Genomic DNA, 17413 nt, shown 5'->3' with positions numbered 1-17413 from the left:
TCTGCCTCCGTCTCTCCCGGCAGCTCATCCACGGGACTGTGGTGGACACGGCTGTCGTCTTCCCTCACCGCCTGGGCTTGCCTTACAAGCGAGCTCTGCGCACCTTGATGGCTGACTACCTCAAGCGCATCATCCAGGACAGTGGTGAGATTTTGGAGGGGGGCGGGATGGGGAGCAAGGGAGAGAATCCGTGGGGTCTTCCGCCCTCTCCGCTCCTGAGCTGCAAAGCCCTGGCCACCGAACACCAGCCTCTCTAAAGTCCTACAGCTCCAATTCCACACACCCCAGTGCCCTTTTCCCCCATAAAGGAACAGCCTTACAGTCCCGCTTGGACTACTGCCATGAGCTCTCCATGGGGCTGTCTTTGAAGGTGACCCGGAAACTACAACTAATCCAGAATACGGCAGCTAGACTGGGGACTGGGAGTGGAGACCATATAACACCAGTCCTGAAAGACCTACATTGGCTCCCAGGACGTTTCTGAGCACAATTCAAAGTGTTGGTGCTGACCTTGAAATCCCTAAACGGCTTCGGTCCAGTATACCTGAAGGAGCGTCTCCACCCCCATCGTTCTGCCCGGACACCGGGGTCCAGCTCTGAGGGCCTTCTGGCGGTTCCCTCATTGCGAGAAGCAAAGCTACAGGGAACCAGGCAGACGGCCTTCTCAGTGGTGGCACCCGCCCTGTGGAACGCCCTCCCACGAGATGTCAAAGCAATAAACAACTACCTGACATTCAGGAGACATCTTAAGGCAGCCCTGTTAGGGAAGTTTTTAACGTGTGATATTTTAGTGTATTTTTGGTTTCAGTGGAAGCCGCCCAGAGTGGCTGGGGAGGCCCAGCCAGATGGGCGGGGTATAAATAATAAATTATTATAATATTATTATTATTACCCCTATCGTTCAGCCCGGACACTGAGGTCCAGCTCCGAGGGCCAAGATTGATTGATTGATTGATTGAATTTATATACCGCCCTATACCCAGATGTCTCAGAGCGGTTCACAGAAAAGATCACAATATGTAAAATCAAAATAAGAACAATAACCGAATAGAGCTACATTTTAAAAGGGTATAGGATGTCGTTGAGGTCAACCAGAGGCCTGGTTAAAAAGGAATGTTTTTTGCCTGGTGCCAAAAGGTGTATAATGAAGGCGCAAGGCAAACTTCCCTGGGGAGAGCATTCCACAGACGGGGGGGGGGCACTGCAGAGAAGGCCCTGTTCTCGTGTTGCCACCCTCTGGACCTCTTGAGGAGGAGGCACACAAAGGAGGGCCTCGGAAGATGATCTTAGGGTCCGGATAGGTTCATATGGAAAGAGGCAATCCTGGAGGTATTGCAGTCCCTCACCACCCCACCCCAATTCCTTCCCATCTTCCCGAGTCCCTCTTTGGTCGCCCCAAGGCAGCGGTGACCAAACTCAGCCCTCCAGCTGTTTTGGGACTACAGCTCCCATCATCCCTAGCTAACAGGACCAGCGGTCAGGGATGATGGGAATTGTAGTCCCAAGCATCCGGAGGGCCGAGCTTGACCACCACTGCCCCAGAAGATGAGTCACAACGTCCTGCGTTCTCTCTTTGTTTTTCTTCCCGGCAGTGGAAGGCCACGACTCGAGCGAGGACGCCCGGGCGTGCATGGAACTGATGATCTGGAAGATCAAAGAAGACGCGAAAGTGAAGCGGTGATAGAGGAGCGGCCGCCGCCGCTCTTCCTCCTTCGCCTCTTCCGCTTTTACCGGTGCAGTGCAATAATGATAATAATAATAACAATAACAGTCTCTGGGGAGCATGGACATACCCCCCCCCTTCTGTGTTCGCAGGTATCCCTGCGTAGCTGCTGCTGGTGGCGCCACCACTCCTCTGCCGTCACACTGAGAAAGCGCGCGACCTCGCGAGGCTGGCCGTGACGCCCCCGTCCCCCACGACCTGTAGGCCCGCCGGAGAACTCCAGGATAAAATCTGGGCGGCGCCTAACTCCCCGAAACCCCGTCCCGTTCGCGAACCTCGAAAAACGGAAATTTAGCTTCTCCTTTGGGGACTTAACATGGGGCCCCCTGTGCGCCGCCGGCGACTCGGGCAAGCTGCAGAGGCTCCGATCCGGCAGCGGGCTGCCTCCAAACCCGCAACCCTAGGGGAGAAGGCGGAGGCGCCGTGCGATTGGCAGGGCAGCAGAACTGCCGGCACGGATACGCATTTGAGTCCCGGCCGTGGGTACGGCAGGGCGTTGCGCCCGCGTCAGGAGCACTGGGGGCTTTCAGTGCAGCCGGCTGGTGCCGACCCACAGGAAATGGGCCCCCTTGCAAAGAGGGGGTTCCCCTCACCCCATCTCCCAGCGCAACGGGCCCCCCGGTCTCTGCTGCCTGCTTCATCAGACTCCTTCCCGAGGCAGAGGATTGCCCCGTTGGATTTCCCTGGATAAGGGGCTGGCAGCCGTTCCCACGACGGGTTCGCCACCCGAGACCCCGGATCGGCGGTTGCGCGAGTCCTCCAGGGTGGAAAACGGGGCGTGAGCGTGGCAGAGTCACTGCAGGGACCTTTACGATTCGTCCGCCTTCGCAACTGCAAATCCAGGGAACTCCACTGTTCAGAGCATATCGCACTTAACTTCCAAGCTCAACCACGACTTTTAAAAAAAACACTAGGAAACGCTTCTTCCTAATAATTGCTAATCCCTGCTCTGTGAACGCCCCGTGGGGAAACTTAACCCAGCTCGCTTTGGGGGGGGGGGGAAATATACAGGTGGAAATATTTGCCTTGGCGTAAAACAGAAAGTGGGGTGATGGTTGAATCCACCTTTTCAAATTCACACACGCTCAGTTATCCGTGAGTGTAAATAACAATGTTCTAGGAACAGAGCAAGTTAGAAGACAGGGTGGGGCGGGGGGGTGTTGGTTATCTATTTAAAACAAGGGGACAATTCTGCACTACAAGCTATTTTAGCTGACAAAACACTTCCCTCCTCTGTCCCCCGAATTTTCATTTAAGGAGAGAGCCTAAAGAGTTCAAATGTTTCCCAACGCCGTCGGAACCCGTTCATTCCCTTTAAATACCAGTTCCATGTTTCTTGCAGCTCCCAATCTGCCCTCTTCCTTCCTCCCTTCAAAGGTAATAAGAGGAGAAAGCAAATCTCCTCTGCCCCTGGGGGGGAAAAACCCTATTATTATTATTAATAATAATAACCTTAGCACAGGTCGACCTGCTCTGCAGCTGACCTCAGCCGTTCCCTGGTTGACGATCCCCAGATTTCCTTTGTTTTGTTAACACTGTACAGTTAATTAAAAAAAACGGACGCTGTAGACTTTGTATATGCAGAACTGGTAAAAACCTGTTAACACTATTTTGCAAATGTTTTTTTTTTAAAAAAATAAATAAATAAACAAAAAATCCTGGCTATTTGTGGTAAGCACGATTGGTTGTTTTAGAGATAATCTCTCTCTCTCTGTGTGTGTTATTCTGCTTACTGGAGAGTGTTTCAGGGATAAAGGGGTGTGTGTGTGTGTGGATAATTCTGAGATTTTATTTTTGAAAGGCCACAACTTTGCCGAATGTTTCACCTGCGAAAAGCCAGAAACCTTCAAGTTTAAATCAGAGAGGGTCTTGGGTTTCCTCCATACTTGGTCTAATTACCAGCTCTGCGTGCAAGAACTTGGAAGAATGCAGTCCCTCTTGAGACAGCCGAATGCTGCTTCTTAGATAGGGGATATGTATCCCGGATAACCACTGGAGGGAGGTTTCTCTTATTAAGAGGAGCCATTCCCCTCCTGAGAGTCTACAAGGCAGTTTCCTGTCTTCATTCTCCTTCACCGTTGGATGAGCATTCTATGATGTCACGACAGGCGAACCAATTGGTGGTGGTGCCTTCAACCCTGCCCTGAAAATGCATTCACTTTTTGCATTCTCTCGCAGGAGTTCCATTGTTGTTGAGTCGTTTAGTCGTGTCCGCCTCTTCGTGACCCCCTGGACCAGAGCACGCCAGGCACTCCTGTCTTCCACTACCTCCCGCACTTTGGTCAAACTCATGCTGGTAGCTTCGAGAACACTGTCCCACCATCTCGTCCCCTGTCGTCCCCTTCTCCTTGTGCCCTCCATTTTTCCCAACATCAGGGTCTTTTCCAGGGAGTCTTCTCTTCTCATGAGGTGGCCAAAGTATTGGAGCCTCAGCTTCAGGATCTGCCCTTCCAGTGAGCACTCAGGGCTGATTTCCTTCAGAATGGATAGGAGTGCCGTAGTTCGCACTATTTGCATTCTCTCGCATAATTTGCACCGCGCAAAGAAACCCTTTCGTTTCCCCTGCATCTCCCAGCTTCCAGCTCCATCACATCTTCACAAGTTCCGGCGCTGGGAGGAAAGCTGCTCTCTTAACGGCTCTCTCCATGCCGGGTGCAGTTTTGGAAACCTGGCGCGTCGCCTCCCAACTCGCTTGAGTCCGGATCACGAAGGAAAATTCGGAACAAAACCCACTGGGCCGTCGACTCTGGCATCTCGCCTGCAGGAGGTGGGGGTCAGAGGTCAGGCAGAGCCGGCCGGGCTTTTTGGCGACGGAGACGTTGCTGCATTAAACATGCCTATTTTAAGCCTGTTTGCATCCCTGGCTGGGTTCCTCGTGGGGGTCAGCCCCCGATCGCCACCCCTACGCCAGAGCCTCCCATTGTCCACGCTATTGATCAGGGTGCTGAGCCTCCTTAAAACCCCTTCTCCAGTTAATTTGCCTCTTGTAAGCTCCTTTTGGCCGGCAAATGTGGGATGGACAAGTCACAGAAGCAGGGAGGGTGGCTGGACGGCCCAGAGTCTCCCGCTGAGATATCGACGGACCTGTCACAACCCGTTTGCGCCTCGTGACGTCTGAAGGGAGCTGCGTTGCAAAGAAATGTCCCCGAGTTGAAAGCTCCCCACTGAATTGACCACCGGTTCAGTGTTTTTTTTTGGGGGGGGGGTTTCGCCGTCCCATTTCATCTCCCCATCCCCTCTTCCAGCGACAAGTTTGGAACCACTATCAAAGTGTCCTTAGTTTGCCGGTTCCGTGGCTGCATTTGAAGATTGCTTCAGTTTGCAGCCAGGAACTTCGGACGCTCATCTCCAATCAGGTGATATTTGGCTAATAATAATAATTACTATTCTATAATAAAAAATAAAAAAATTGTCCAGTAGCACCTTAGAGACCAACATGCACATGAAAGCTTATACCAAGAACAAACTTAGTTGGTCTCATAAGGTGCTACTGGACACTTTTTTAATTTTTATATATATTTCGACTGCGTCAGACCAACACGGCTACCTACCTGAATCTAGTACTATTACAGTGGTACCCCTGGTTACGTACTTAATTCGTTCCGGAGGTCCGTTCTTAACCTGAAACTGTTCTTAACCTGAAGCACCACTTTAGCTAATGGGGCCTCCTGCTGCTGCTGCGCTGCCGGAGCACGATTTCTGTTCTCATCCTGAAGCAAAGTTCTTAACCCGAGGTACTATTTCTGGGTTAGCGGAGTCCGTAACCTGAAGCGTATGTAACCCGAGGTACCACTGTATTATATTATTATTATTCTTTGGCGATCCCTCGTAGCTGAGTAAGACTGTCTTTGATAAAAACAGTTTTAACAATGAGTCCGTAAGGGACCGTGGAGGCCAATTGTGGATCCACACATCCTTCCACAGTGGGGACATAGGTTTCCAGGTGGGAGTTGACCCCGGTGAGTGTTTGCCAAGCGTGCCTTCCTCTTAGCATGTTTCTCCCTCTTGTCCTGAGTTCGAGTGTCTTCAAAGCCCACGACACCTTTGGTCAAGGCTGTTCTCCAACTGGAGCGCTCGCAGGCCAGTTTTTCCCAGTTGTCGGTGTTTATACTACATTTTTTTAGATTTGCCTTGAGACGGTCTTTGAACCTCTTTTGCTGGCAACCAGCATTACGCTTTCCATTTTTAAGTTCGGAATAAAGTTTGGGAACCTCTGGACTCAAGGATCCTCCATTGAAGAAGGTTGCACTTGACAACCCTCTGCGATTCTGCGATCCTTAGCATCCCTTCCTACGATTCTTCGATTCTTTCGTCTGGCCTGGACTGTCCAGCAATTCAGCCTCGTTGGATAGTCTGCGAGTTTTAGTGTTAGGAGAGGGGGAGAAAAGCCCTTTTCTGTAGCTACTTGGCGGTGCATCCTTTTATAAACCACTTCTTCCTTGCCTTTCCCCCAAACTTAAAAAAGCCCCAAACCCCACAGCCCTTCTACATAAGGGAATCGCTATGTCCCCACCAGGACTGTAGAAAGCCGTGTCGATTCACAGAAGGCTAGGAAGGGGGAAATCTCCCAGCTCGGCCGTCCCAGTAGTGTGGGTTTTTTTAGAGGGGAACCCCCACTGCGAAGCATTCAGGCCCCTTTCGTTCAGCTTAGCCCCCTCCGCGCAGCCACGAGGCCCTTGGGGTCAGGGGTGATCGGGAGTGATCGATCCCACCTTTTGAAAGGCAATTTCATTCCTATAAAACTCCGTTTTGTTCCTGGACAGCCGGAGCAAATTGTAGGCGAGGGTGGGGGGGGGGGTTGCACGGTCAGCCAAAAGCATGGGGCACGCAAAGAAGTTTTTTTGGGGGGTGGGATGGGGGGCTTAGCGAGCCAACAGATCGATCAGGGATCAGGAAGGTGATTAGAGGATGGAGGTAAGCTCTTTAGCGAGCGACGTCTGAAGGGTGCAAAGCCATTGATCTCCTGAGCACATCTGTGCTCTTGTTAACTATTTTTTTTTTGGCAGTTTTTATTATTTGCACCCGGGGCCGATGTTTGCTTGTTTCAATGCGCACGTCTCGAATCCACTGTTTCCGGACCAGATCTGTGAGCCCCAAAGCGCAGTTTTCCCTCCAAGCTAGTTCTCCAACCAAAGAACATGTGCAAAGGTCCTTTTCCGGGCCAAACCGCATACCAAAAAAAGCCATGAAAAATGAACGCATGGCTGCTTCGATGGCATCCTCCGGACATGGAAGGTAGTGTGGCAAATATCAGCTGCTGATGTTCACATTTTTGGCTTGCCGCTTGCCTAAATTCATTTCTTTATTAGCACGTGTGCATCTTGTAGCTTATTTGGGAGAGCTTTACAAAAAGAAAGAAAAACCAGTTCTGAGATGCTGCCGGGCCTCACAATCGAAAGAAAATGATGAAACACAAAAGAAGTTTGGGATTGAGAGGGAGGGAGAAAGCAAGCTCACAGGCACATAGAATTTTATGATGATAATAATGATTTATTACTTATACCCCACCCATCTGGCTGTGTCTCCCCAGCAACTCTGGGCGGCTCCCAACAGAATATTAAAAACACCAAACATTGAAAACTACTAAAATACAATAATTCATCAAATACTAAAAGCTTCCCTAAACAGGGCAGCCTTCAGATGTCTTCTAAAAGTCAGATAGTTGTTTATTTCCCTGACATCTGATGGGAGGGTGTTCCATCCCCTGAGAAGGCCCTCTGCCTGGTTCCCTGTAACTTCGCTTCTCGCAGGGAGGGAACCGCCAGAAGGCCCTCGGAGCTGGACCTCAGTGTTCTGGCAGAACGATGGGGGTGGAGACGCTCCTTCAGGTCTACTGGGCCGTTTAGGGCTTTCAAGGTCTGCACCAACCCTTTGAATTGTGTTCGGAAACCAATGGGAGCCAATGTAGGTCTTTCAGGACTGGTGTTATGTGGTCTCCACTCCCAGTCCCCAGTCTGGCTGCCGCGTTCTGGATTAGTTGTAGTTTCCAGGTCACCTTCAAAGGGAGCCCTACATAGAGCACATTGCAGTAGTCCAAGCGGGAGATAACCAGAGCATGCACCACTCTGGCCAGTCTGCAGGCAGTGTCCTCTCCGTCCTAAGCATCATCGCACAGAACAGGGAGGTGTTCTTTGCGAACCCTCCACCGAAACCGGGTGGTTTCCCCAATTGCTTGCACATCTGTGGGCTTCCACATCTCCCGGTGCCTTGGTGGCATTTTGACCATCCCATGCTGGCTTAGGAGGAAATCGTCTCTCCAAGCCCTCTCCACGCTTGTCAGACCTTGTTGGTGTCCCCAGCAAAGAAGTCATCTCTTTCTTTGCCCAGCCGCCAAATGCAAAATCCCTCAGCAAAGAGGGTGAGCCAGGATTAGGGGCCCTGAGGTTTTGCTGTCCTGGCTTTGCCTAAACTCAAATCCCCCCCGGTCTAATATCCCAAGTCCTGCAAGATCCCAAAAGCACCTGGAGCAAAATGGTCTATCAAAAACTTCACTCTTGTGGTTTATCACCACAGCAGCTACTCACTTTGGGTTTTAGTAAAGCAAACTCTCTAATTTGTCAGCGCCGGGATGCGGGTGGCGCTGTGGGTTAAACCACAGAGCCTAGGACTTGCCGATCAGAAGGTCGGTGGTTTGAATCCCCGCCATGGGGTGAGCTCCCGTTGCTCTGTCCCTGCTCCTGCCAACCTAGCAGTTCGAAAGCACGTCAAAGTGCAAGTAGATAAATAGGTACCTCTCCAGTGGGAAGGTAAACGGCGTTTCCGTGCGCTGCTCTGGTTTGCCAGAAGCGGCTTAGTCATGCTGGCCAAATGACCCAGAAGCTGTATGCCGGCTCCCTCGGCCAATAAAGCGAGATGAGCGCCACAACCCCAGAGTCGGCCACGACTGGACCTAACGGTCAGGGGTCCCTTTACCTTTACCTAAATGATATCGAGCGTCAGAACAGCTTGGCCACAATAAGGAAATTTTGCCCATGGCATGACTATTTTTCTTCCCATTTCGACTCCAGCACCCAATCTGCATAACCGAGCAATTCTAAAATATAGACTCGCTTCGACTCTTGCAAGATTGAATGTCTTGCCCTCGGCTGGACTTGAGGGACGATTCCAACAGATCCCACACGAAAAAAGTCCCTGTGGAGACGGCAGTCCCGAATCGGTGGCGCACGCCCTTCTGGCTTGCCCTCTTTATAAAGACTTGAGGAATGAGATTATCACCCCTCTTTTATCGTCCATTCCAGGTCGCCCAACCACTGCCACAGTGTCCTTTCCCTTGGCAGATGAGCAGGTGACAGCAAAGGTTGCAAGGTTTTCTGCTGGGGCAATCAGAATAAGGTCCACTATTGATTCAAAACCCTAAAATGTATTGTATATAATTGACTTTTTATTTCTATTCTTCGTATGTCGTATTGTTGTGTTATTGCTGCGGCCGATGGCTGACGCAAATGTAGATCCATTCATTCATACCTGTCCAGGCGAGAGTGACACTTCTTTTTAAAATGGACAGGAGAGAGGTGATGGTGACGATGGTGATCTTTTTACATGCTCAGAAAACTTTACTCCCTGGAAAGCCTAAAGACCACTCTGAGCCAGCAGTTATGTCAAAAGTAGAAAAAAGAACTGAGAAATTACACAAAACAAACGAAATACCGTGAAAATCCCTGAAACGAGAAGTAATCGAATAGTTCAGTGAAACGAGGCTTGTAGACGGCATCCCGTTAAGGCTTTGTACAATTCTAGGTTTTTCTCATTTTTACCTTAAACTTTTTTATTATTATTATTTAGTTTATTTCTATAAGATAATATAAGAATGGAAAATATTTAAGGAATATATAAGACTACATTGCAAAAATAACACCGCCTTAGCAGAACTGGAATGACACTTGCGAACGCTAAATACTATTTACATGTTGTGCTATTTTATTGTTGTTAGCCGCCCTGAGCCCAGCTTCGGCTGGGGAGGGCGGGAAATAAATAAAATTTATTATTATTATTATTATTAAATAAATGTAACAAATATCTTAGTAGGATGTATGAAAAAGGGTACAAAACAAAACTGCGAGATAATACCACGGCGATAGAAAAAGAACGATTGGAAGTTTCTTGTAAAAAAAAAATAAATATTTGAAGGACATGATGTTGTATACATCTTTGGTTTTCTTTTCATTATTTTTTCTTTTTTCCTCTTTTTTCTTTTTTCATATTTTTTTTTCTTGCTTTTAAGTCGTGAAGTTTCCCCCCCCTATTTTTATTGAACCTTGTTATACCTACCCTAGTTGTATGTTTGTATTTTAAACCTATATATATACACATATATATACATGTATATATATATATAGGTATATATATATGTAGGTACACACACACACACACACACACACACATATATATATAAATTTGGCTGAGCTCTGGTTAAGTTCCTACTAGATTTGGGGAGGGGTGCAGGAGGAAAGTTGGGGGGGGAGAGGTCGGAGTTTGACACTTGCCCCTCGCTTAAATTCCCCCCTTCCCCCAAATCCTCCAAGCTGTTAAATAGCAGAGGATGAGCAGAAGCTGGGAGTTAGAGCCATGAAGGCGCGAGACTGAAGAAGGAAGAGAGAAAGAGAGAGAGATATTGGGACTTGGTGAGTGATTTATGTGGGGTGCAAACCTGGAAGGAAGTGTTCCGGTTTGCGAACTTTTTCCGGAAGTTGAACATGCTCCCTTTTGAATGTAATGCTGAGGTCTGTCTTTTTTCCCCTATTTATTTTGCGTTTTTGTTCTTGTGGCTCTTTTTCATTTTGTTTTCGCGCCTGCGTGAAACCCAGTCCAGCTACTGATGGATCGATTGTGTGACTGCGGTACACCATTTATTGCTTTCATTTTGTGGGTCGACGGTCTCGTTCGAAAGCAAAATCCATGTTTAATTGCTGTTTTAGGGGTTGTTTTTAAAAGCCTGGAACGGATGAATCCGTTTTGCATTCCTTTCTATGGGAAAGCAGCAAGCCTTGCTTTTGGAACGCTTTGGTTTTGGAACGGAATTTCCAGAACAGATTAAGTTTGAGAACCAAGATACCACTAAGGGGTGTGTGTGTGTGTGTGTGTGTGTGTGTGTGTGTGTGTCTGTTTGTGCGTGATCCTAAAGGAAAATTATTATTATTATTATTATTATTATTATTACAGTGGTACCTCTGGTTCCGAACGGGGTCTGTTCTGGAGGCCCATTCGCAACCTGAACAGAACGCAACCTGCGTCTGCGCATGCTCGATTCGCTGCTTCTGCGCATGCGCGTGACATCATTTTGTGCATCTGCACATGTGCGAGCGGGGAGACCCAGAAGTAACCCATTCCGTTACTTCTGGGTTGCCGCAGGACACAACCTGAACACGCTCAACCTGAAGCAAACATAACATGAGGTATGTCTGTATTATTATTTTATTTTTAGAAGACCTACTCCCTCTGAAAGGGACGCGGGTGGCGCTGTGGGTTAAACCACAGAGCCTAGGACTTGCTGATCAGAAGGTCGGCGGTTCGAATCCCCGCGATGACAGGGTGAGCTCCCGTTGCTCGGTCCCTGCTCCTGCCAACCTAGCAGTTCAAAAGCACGTCAAAGTGCAAGTAGATAAATAGGTACCACTCCAGCGGGAAGGTAAACGGTGTTTCCATGCACTGCTCTGGTTCGCCAGAAGCGGCTTAGTCCTGCTGGCCACATGACCCGGAAGCTGTACGCCGGCTCCCTCGGCCAGTAAAGTGAGATGAGTGCCGCAACCCCAGAGTCGGCCACGACTGGACCTAATGGTCAGGGGTCCCTTTACCTTTACATTACTCCCTCTGAAGCTACCTCTTGCAGACTTTGCCAGGTTCCTTGGCTAATACATTTGCCTCCCTCTCCTCTTCTAGACAAAAGAGGGCCATGTACCATATAACTGGCAGCGTCGCTTTCCCGCTGATGACCTCTCCGTCGCTCCTGTACACAGTGCCACCCCATCTTCCACAGTGCTGCTCCTCCTTTCTGCCAGCACCCTCGACTCAGCTCACGCCTTTCTGCGCCGTCCCTGCAATGGATCACCTGGCAGGTAAAGGGGGCTGGTCTGCAAAACGGGGCTGTCGGGCGGTTGAATTGTGCTTGGAAACGTCCTGGGAGCCAATGTAGGTCTTTCAAGACCGGTGTTATATGGTCTCCACTCCCAGTCCCCAGTCTAGCTGCCGCATTCTGGATTAGTTGCAGTTTCCGGGTCACCTTCAAAGGTAGCCCCACGGAGAGCGCATTGCAGTAGTCCAAGCGGGAGATAACCAGAGCATGCACCACTCTGGCCAGACAGTCTGCGGGCAGGGAGGGTCTCATCCTGCGTCCCAGATGGAGCTGCCCTGGACACAGAATTGACCTGCGCCTCCATGGACGGCTGTGAGTCCAAAATGACCCCCAGGCTGCACACCTGCTCCTTCAGGGGCACAGTTGCCCCATTCAGGACCAGGGAGTCCCCCATATCGGCGGGCCGGATTGAGAAGGCGATTGGGCCGCTTCCGGCCCCCGGTCCTTCGTTTACCTACCCAAGCCTTAGCTTAATACTAGACGGACCAGGTTTTCCCATGACAGTCCAGCCTTGCCTTTCCTTCCCTCTCGTCCCACTCCCTCCTCCGCAAATAATAATAATAATAAAAGCCTTTCCACGTGCACAGAAATCTTCCTGGACCTGCACTACGGCCTGCCGCAGAGGCGCCGCCGGAGCCGGACCGTCTTCACGGCGCAGCAGAGAGAGGCTTTGGAGAAAGCCTTTGAGCGGACCCATTACCCAGACGTGGGCACCCGGGAGCGGCTATCCGCCTTCGCCAACCTGCCCGAGGCTCGCGTGCAGGTAATTTCGGGGGAGCACCCTCCGTGGGGAAATTTGTAATGATATTTATTGAAAAAAGAATTTTTAAAATTACAAAGGAAAAAAAGACAAAATTACAGAGAAGAAAGACAAAAACAGAAAAAAATAAAAAACAAAACCATCACTTTCAAATTCTCCACTTTCATTACCTTCTTTCCATGACCTCCTCCTCCTCCTCCCATCTCCTGTATCTTGATTAATAATTGTCACAGCAAATCCTTCCCATAATTCATAATATTCTGTCATTACATTACCTTGCTCTATTTTCATCTTATCTTATAAAAAACCTTAAAACTTAAATCTTATTTTTACCAGCTTCTCATAACCATTACCTTTTTACCTAATTCTTTAAACATTCTTACAAGAGCCAAGTAATTTCATTTCAACATTTTTGTAACATTCATAAAACATTTCTGATGATAGAAAAAAAAAGAGAGAGAATAAAAACAATCCAATCTTCTTCCAGCGTCCCCTCCCCCCAGTCCCGGGATTGTCAGTCCTTTTTATCCCTATTTTTTATCCCTACTTTTTATCAAAGTAGCTGTTTTACTACAAAGGAATTTCAGAAATAGACTGGAAAGAGAAGCTGCTGAATTGCAACTCATTACCAAACTCAAAACCATGGAGAGACCTGGTCTGAACAAAGACATTGGATTCTTATCTCATTATACATGACTAAGCCATTTCTCACCTTCTCACCCCTTGCCTTTTCCTGGAAGACCTATTGCAGTCGTTAAGAGTCGTCAACAGGCTTATCTCAGCTATCTGCCAATCTCCCATTCCCACCACCCTTCTGAGTAATACCGCTCCCCACCTTCTCACTATATAGAAGGATCTGGCAACTTCTGTTTCAGTGTATCTGAAGAAGTGTGCATGCACACGAAAGCTCATACCAAGAACTAACTTAGTTGGTCTTTAAGGTGCTACTGGAAGGAATTTCTTTATTTTGACTATGGCAGACCAACACGGCTACCTCTCTGTAACTGGAACCTTTTTATCCCATTAGTCTGGCACATTAACCTGGTGATCTTATATCCGCTCCGTGGGGTAATTTGGCTCGCTTTCCCCAGCACCCGTCGACGTGCTGCAGTGGAGACAGGCGTTTCTCAAGCCTCCCTCTGGGGCAGACCCGCGTTGTCTGGGTTGCTGGCGGTGAAATATTTCAAAAGGGAACAGTTAGGGCCAGAGGCGTCAACTTCCAAGGGTGATGGAGGAGGGGACCAACGCTGCACACATGACCTTATGATGTCCCGGTTTCTTCTCCTTCATATAATCCTTTTTATTAAAGGTAAAGGGACCCCTGACCGTTAGGTCCAGTCGTGGCCGACTCTGGGGTTGCAGTGCTCATCTCGCTTTATTGGCCGAGGGAGCCGGCGTACAGCTTCCGGGTCATGTGGCCAGCAGGACTTAAGCCGCTTCTGGTGAACCAGAGCAGCGCACGGAAACGCTGTTTACCTTCCCGCTGAAGCAGTACCTATTTATCTACTTGCACTGTCGTCCCCTTCTCCTTGCGCCCTCCATCTTTCCCAGCATCAGGGTCTTTTCCAGGGAGTCTTCTCTTCTCCTGAGGTGGCCAAAGTCTTGGAGCCTCAGCTTCAGGATCTGTCCTTCCAGTGAGCACTCAGGGCTGATTTCCTTCAGAATGGAGAGGTTGGATCTTCTTGCAGTCCATGGGACTCTCAAGAGTCTCCTCCAGCACCAGAATTCAAAAGCATCCATTCTTCGGCAATCAGCCTTCTTTGTGGTCCAGCTCTCACTTCCATACATCGCTACTGGGGAAACCAGAGCTTGAACCATAGGTATAAAAGATACCTATGAGGTCCATCAATTACCATATAGCATATATCCAACACAAAAAAACAGCAACAATTTGTTGTTGACAAAGGACAGCTGAACATAGAAAGGGCCCCATTACCTTCAGGAGCTGAGGGCCTCATCCAGCCCTGTCTGGGATTATGATTACGATGTCCCTATTTTCATTGCAGAAATGTTGGAGGGTACGTGCAACCCGTTCGCTTGGGAGCAGGCTGTCTTGCAAAAGAGCCCTGATATTTTGGCAGGGGTCAAACCCTGACCTTTTCCCGTCCCTGTAATTTACCAGGATGATAGGTTTGGGACCTTATCATCGTTCCCTTCAAAAGTCAACCTCCCAGTTTATGATAGGGGCATTCCTGCAGATAATTGTATGTCCTGGCTGGCACTTTCATTTAGAACAGTACCACCTCGCAATTTTCCATTTGCCTCCCACACACCCAAACCTCCCCCCCCCCCCGCACCAGCAAGAGAGGATTCTTCCACTGGCCATACTGGTTTATACTTTGGTATTCTCCTGGGACAGAGCTAGGAAGGACATGGGCTTAAAATGTCGGCACATAGGTGGCCCATCAGGGAGGTGGCTGCAATCTGCGCCATTTCTCCCTGAGCTGCTAGCTTTCTGCAAGACGGAGAGGGCCGCTGGTTTGTGCATTTAAGCACACTATCCCCCACAGCAAATGAACACTCCCTGAGAGGACTGGGTCGTCTCTCTCCTCTCCTTCCTCTTCCTCTGTCAATAATAATAATAATAATAATAATAATAATAATAATAATAATTTGTTATTTATACCCTGCCCATCTGGCTGGGTTTCCCCAGCCACTCTGGGCATCTTCCAGCAAAATACAGTGGTACCTCTGGTTACGTACTTAATTTGTTCCGGAGTTCCGTTCTTAACCTGAAACTGTTCTTAACCTGAAGCACCACTTTAGCTAATGGGGCCTCCTGCTGCTGCCGCGCCGCTGGAGCACAATTTCTATTCTCATCCTGAAGCAAAGTTCTTAACCCGAAGCACTATTTCTGGGTTAGCGGAGTCTGTAACCTGAAGCGTATGTAACCTGAGGTAGCACTGTAATAAAATACAATAATTCATCAAATATTAAAAGCTTCCCTAAACAGGGCTGCCTTCAGATGTCTTCTAAAAGTCAGATGGTTGTTTATCTCCTTGGCATCTGATGGGAGGGCGTTCCACAGGGCAGGCGCCACCACCGAGAAGGCCCTCTGCCTGGTTCCCTGTAACCTCACTTCTCGCATGGAGGGAACTACCGAAAGATCCTTGGGAGATGGACTGGACGATAGGGGTGGAGAGGCTCCTTCAGGTCTACTGGGCCGTTTAGGGCTTTCAAGGTCACCACCAACACTTTCAATTGTGCTCGGAAACGTCCTGGGAGCCAATGGAGGTCTTTCAAGACCGGTGTTATATTGTCTCAGCGGCCGCTCCCAGTCCCCAGTCTAGCTGCCGCGTTCTGGATTAATTGCAGTTTCCGGGTCACCTTCAAAGGCAGCCCCACGTAGAGCGCATGGCAGGAGTCCAAGTGGGAGATAACCAGAGCATGCACCACTCTGGCCAGACAGTCTGCAGGCAGGGAGGGTCTCATCCTGCGTCCCAGATGGAGCTGCCCTGGACACAGAACTGACCTGCGCCTCCATGGACAGCTGTGAGTCCAAAATGACTCCCAGGCTGCGCACCTGGTCCTTCAGGGGCACAGTGACCCCATTCAGGAGTCCCCAATACCTGCCCTCCCCCTGTCCTCTGGTAGGCCAATGTAACACTCATTCTTCCCCCCAGGTGTGGTTCAAAAACCGACGGGCCAAATTCCGCAAGAGCCAGCACGAACCGCGGAAGAAGCCCCCCAGGACCGACGACCCCCCTGGCGTCCTTGCGGGAGGAAGAGGAGCGACCGTGACGGACCGGCACCATTTGCAAGCGCCTCAGATGTGGCCCATGTCACAGAGCGCCGTGCCAGGGAAGAAAGAGCTTGTCGTCGCTGTAGCAGAGGACCACACGGACGCTGCTCCGAGGCCTCTCCTGGGGGGTTCCCAAGCAGTTTCTGGAGCTGCCCCCCTGGACCCCACACCCGTGCAAAGAGAGACTAGGAGGAGGCAGGATTTGGGACTGTGGTGTGGGTCTTCATTGCCATTGCAGGCTTACTGGCTGAGCACGTAGGCAGCACGAGTCTGGGATTTCCCCGTTCACAACCTGCATAATAATAATAATTTATTATTTATACCCCGCCCATCTGGCTGGGCTTCCCCAGCCACTCTGGGCGGCTTCCCAAAAATATTAAAATACTGTAATACACCAAACATTAAAAGCTTCCCTAAACAGGGCTGCCTTCAGATGTCTTCTAAAAGTCTGGTAGCTGTTGTTCTCTTTGACATCTGGTGGGAGGGCATTCCACAGGGAGGGCGCCACCACCGAGAAGGCCCTCTGCCTGGTTCCCTGTAACCTCGCTTCTCGCAGGGAGGGAACCACCAGAAGGCCCTTGGGAGATGGACCCAGGTGTCCGGGTAGAACGATGGGGATGGAGACGCTCCTTCAGGTCTACTGGGCTGTTTAGGGCTTTAAAGGTCAGCACCAACCCTTTGAATTGTGCTCGGAAACGTCCTAGGAGCCAATGTAGGTCTTTCAGGACCGGTGTTCTATGGTCTCCACTCCCAGTCCCCAGTCTAGCTGCCGCATTCTGGATTAGTTGTAGTTTCCGGGTCACCTTCAAAGGTGGCCCCACGTAGAGCGCATGGCAGTAGTCCAAGCGGGAGATAACCAGAGCATGCACCACTCTGGCCAGACAGTCTGCGGACAGGAAGGGTTTCATCCTGTGTACCAGATGCAGCTGCTCTGGACACAGAATTGACCTGCGCCCCCATGGACAGCTGTGAGTCCAAAATGACTCCCAGGCTGCGCACCTGGTCCTTTGGGGGCACAGTTACCCCATTCAGTACGCAAGGCGCATTTTGCTCTCCAGAAGTCCCCAGTTTATTTTATATATCACAGTGGTCCCTTGGTTCTCAAACGCCTTGGTTCTC

General features: G+C 49.8%; 2 protein-coding genes across 3 annotated transcripts in view; both read left to right on the top strand.

Moving 5' to 3' along the window:
* REXO1 (RNA exonuclease 1 homolog) overlaps positions 1 to 2056 on the top strand; it is a 36327-nt gene extending 34271 nt beyond the window's left edge. For both annotated transcript variants that reach the window (XM_081177619.1, XM_081177620.1), the window contains exons 15-16: positions 24 to 144; positions 1593 to 2056. In XM_081177619.1, the coding sequence (XP_081033745.1) occupies positions 24 to 144; positions 1593 to 1681 (210 nt within the window). In that variant the 3' untranslated portion in view covers positions 1682 to 2056. The remainder of the gene's footprint in view (positions 1 to 23; positions 145 to 1592) is intronic.
* A 9113-nt stretch (positions 2057 to 11169) lies between these two features.
* Positions 11170 to 16553, top strand: RAX2 (retina and anterior neural fold homeobox 2; the record flags this gene model as incomplete). The annotated part of the gene is made up of 3 exons (XM_081177518.1): positions 11170 to 11775; positions 12380 to 12555; positions 16176 to 16553. Exons 1-3 carry the CDS (start codon positions 11613 to 11615, stop codon positions 16551 to 16553), a joined length of 717 nt encoding a protein of 238 aa, XP_081033644.1. The 5' UTR covers positions 11170 to 11612.
* Between the last annotated feature and the right edge of the window lie 860 nt (positions 16554 to 17413).

The sequence above is a fragment of the Podarcis bocagei genome (genome assembly GCF_964188305.1).
Source record: "Podarcis bocagei genome assembly, chromosome: 18".
Taxonomy (NCBI): Eukaryota; Metazoa; Chordata; class Lepidosauria; order Squamata; family Lacertidae; genus Podarcis; species Podarcis bocagei.
This window is presented reverse-complemented; position numbering and strand designations above follow the sequence as displayed.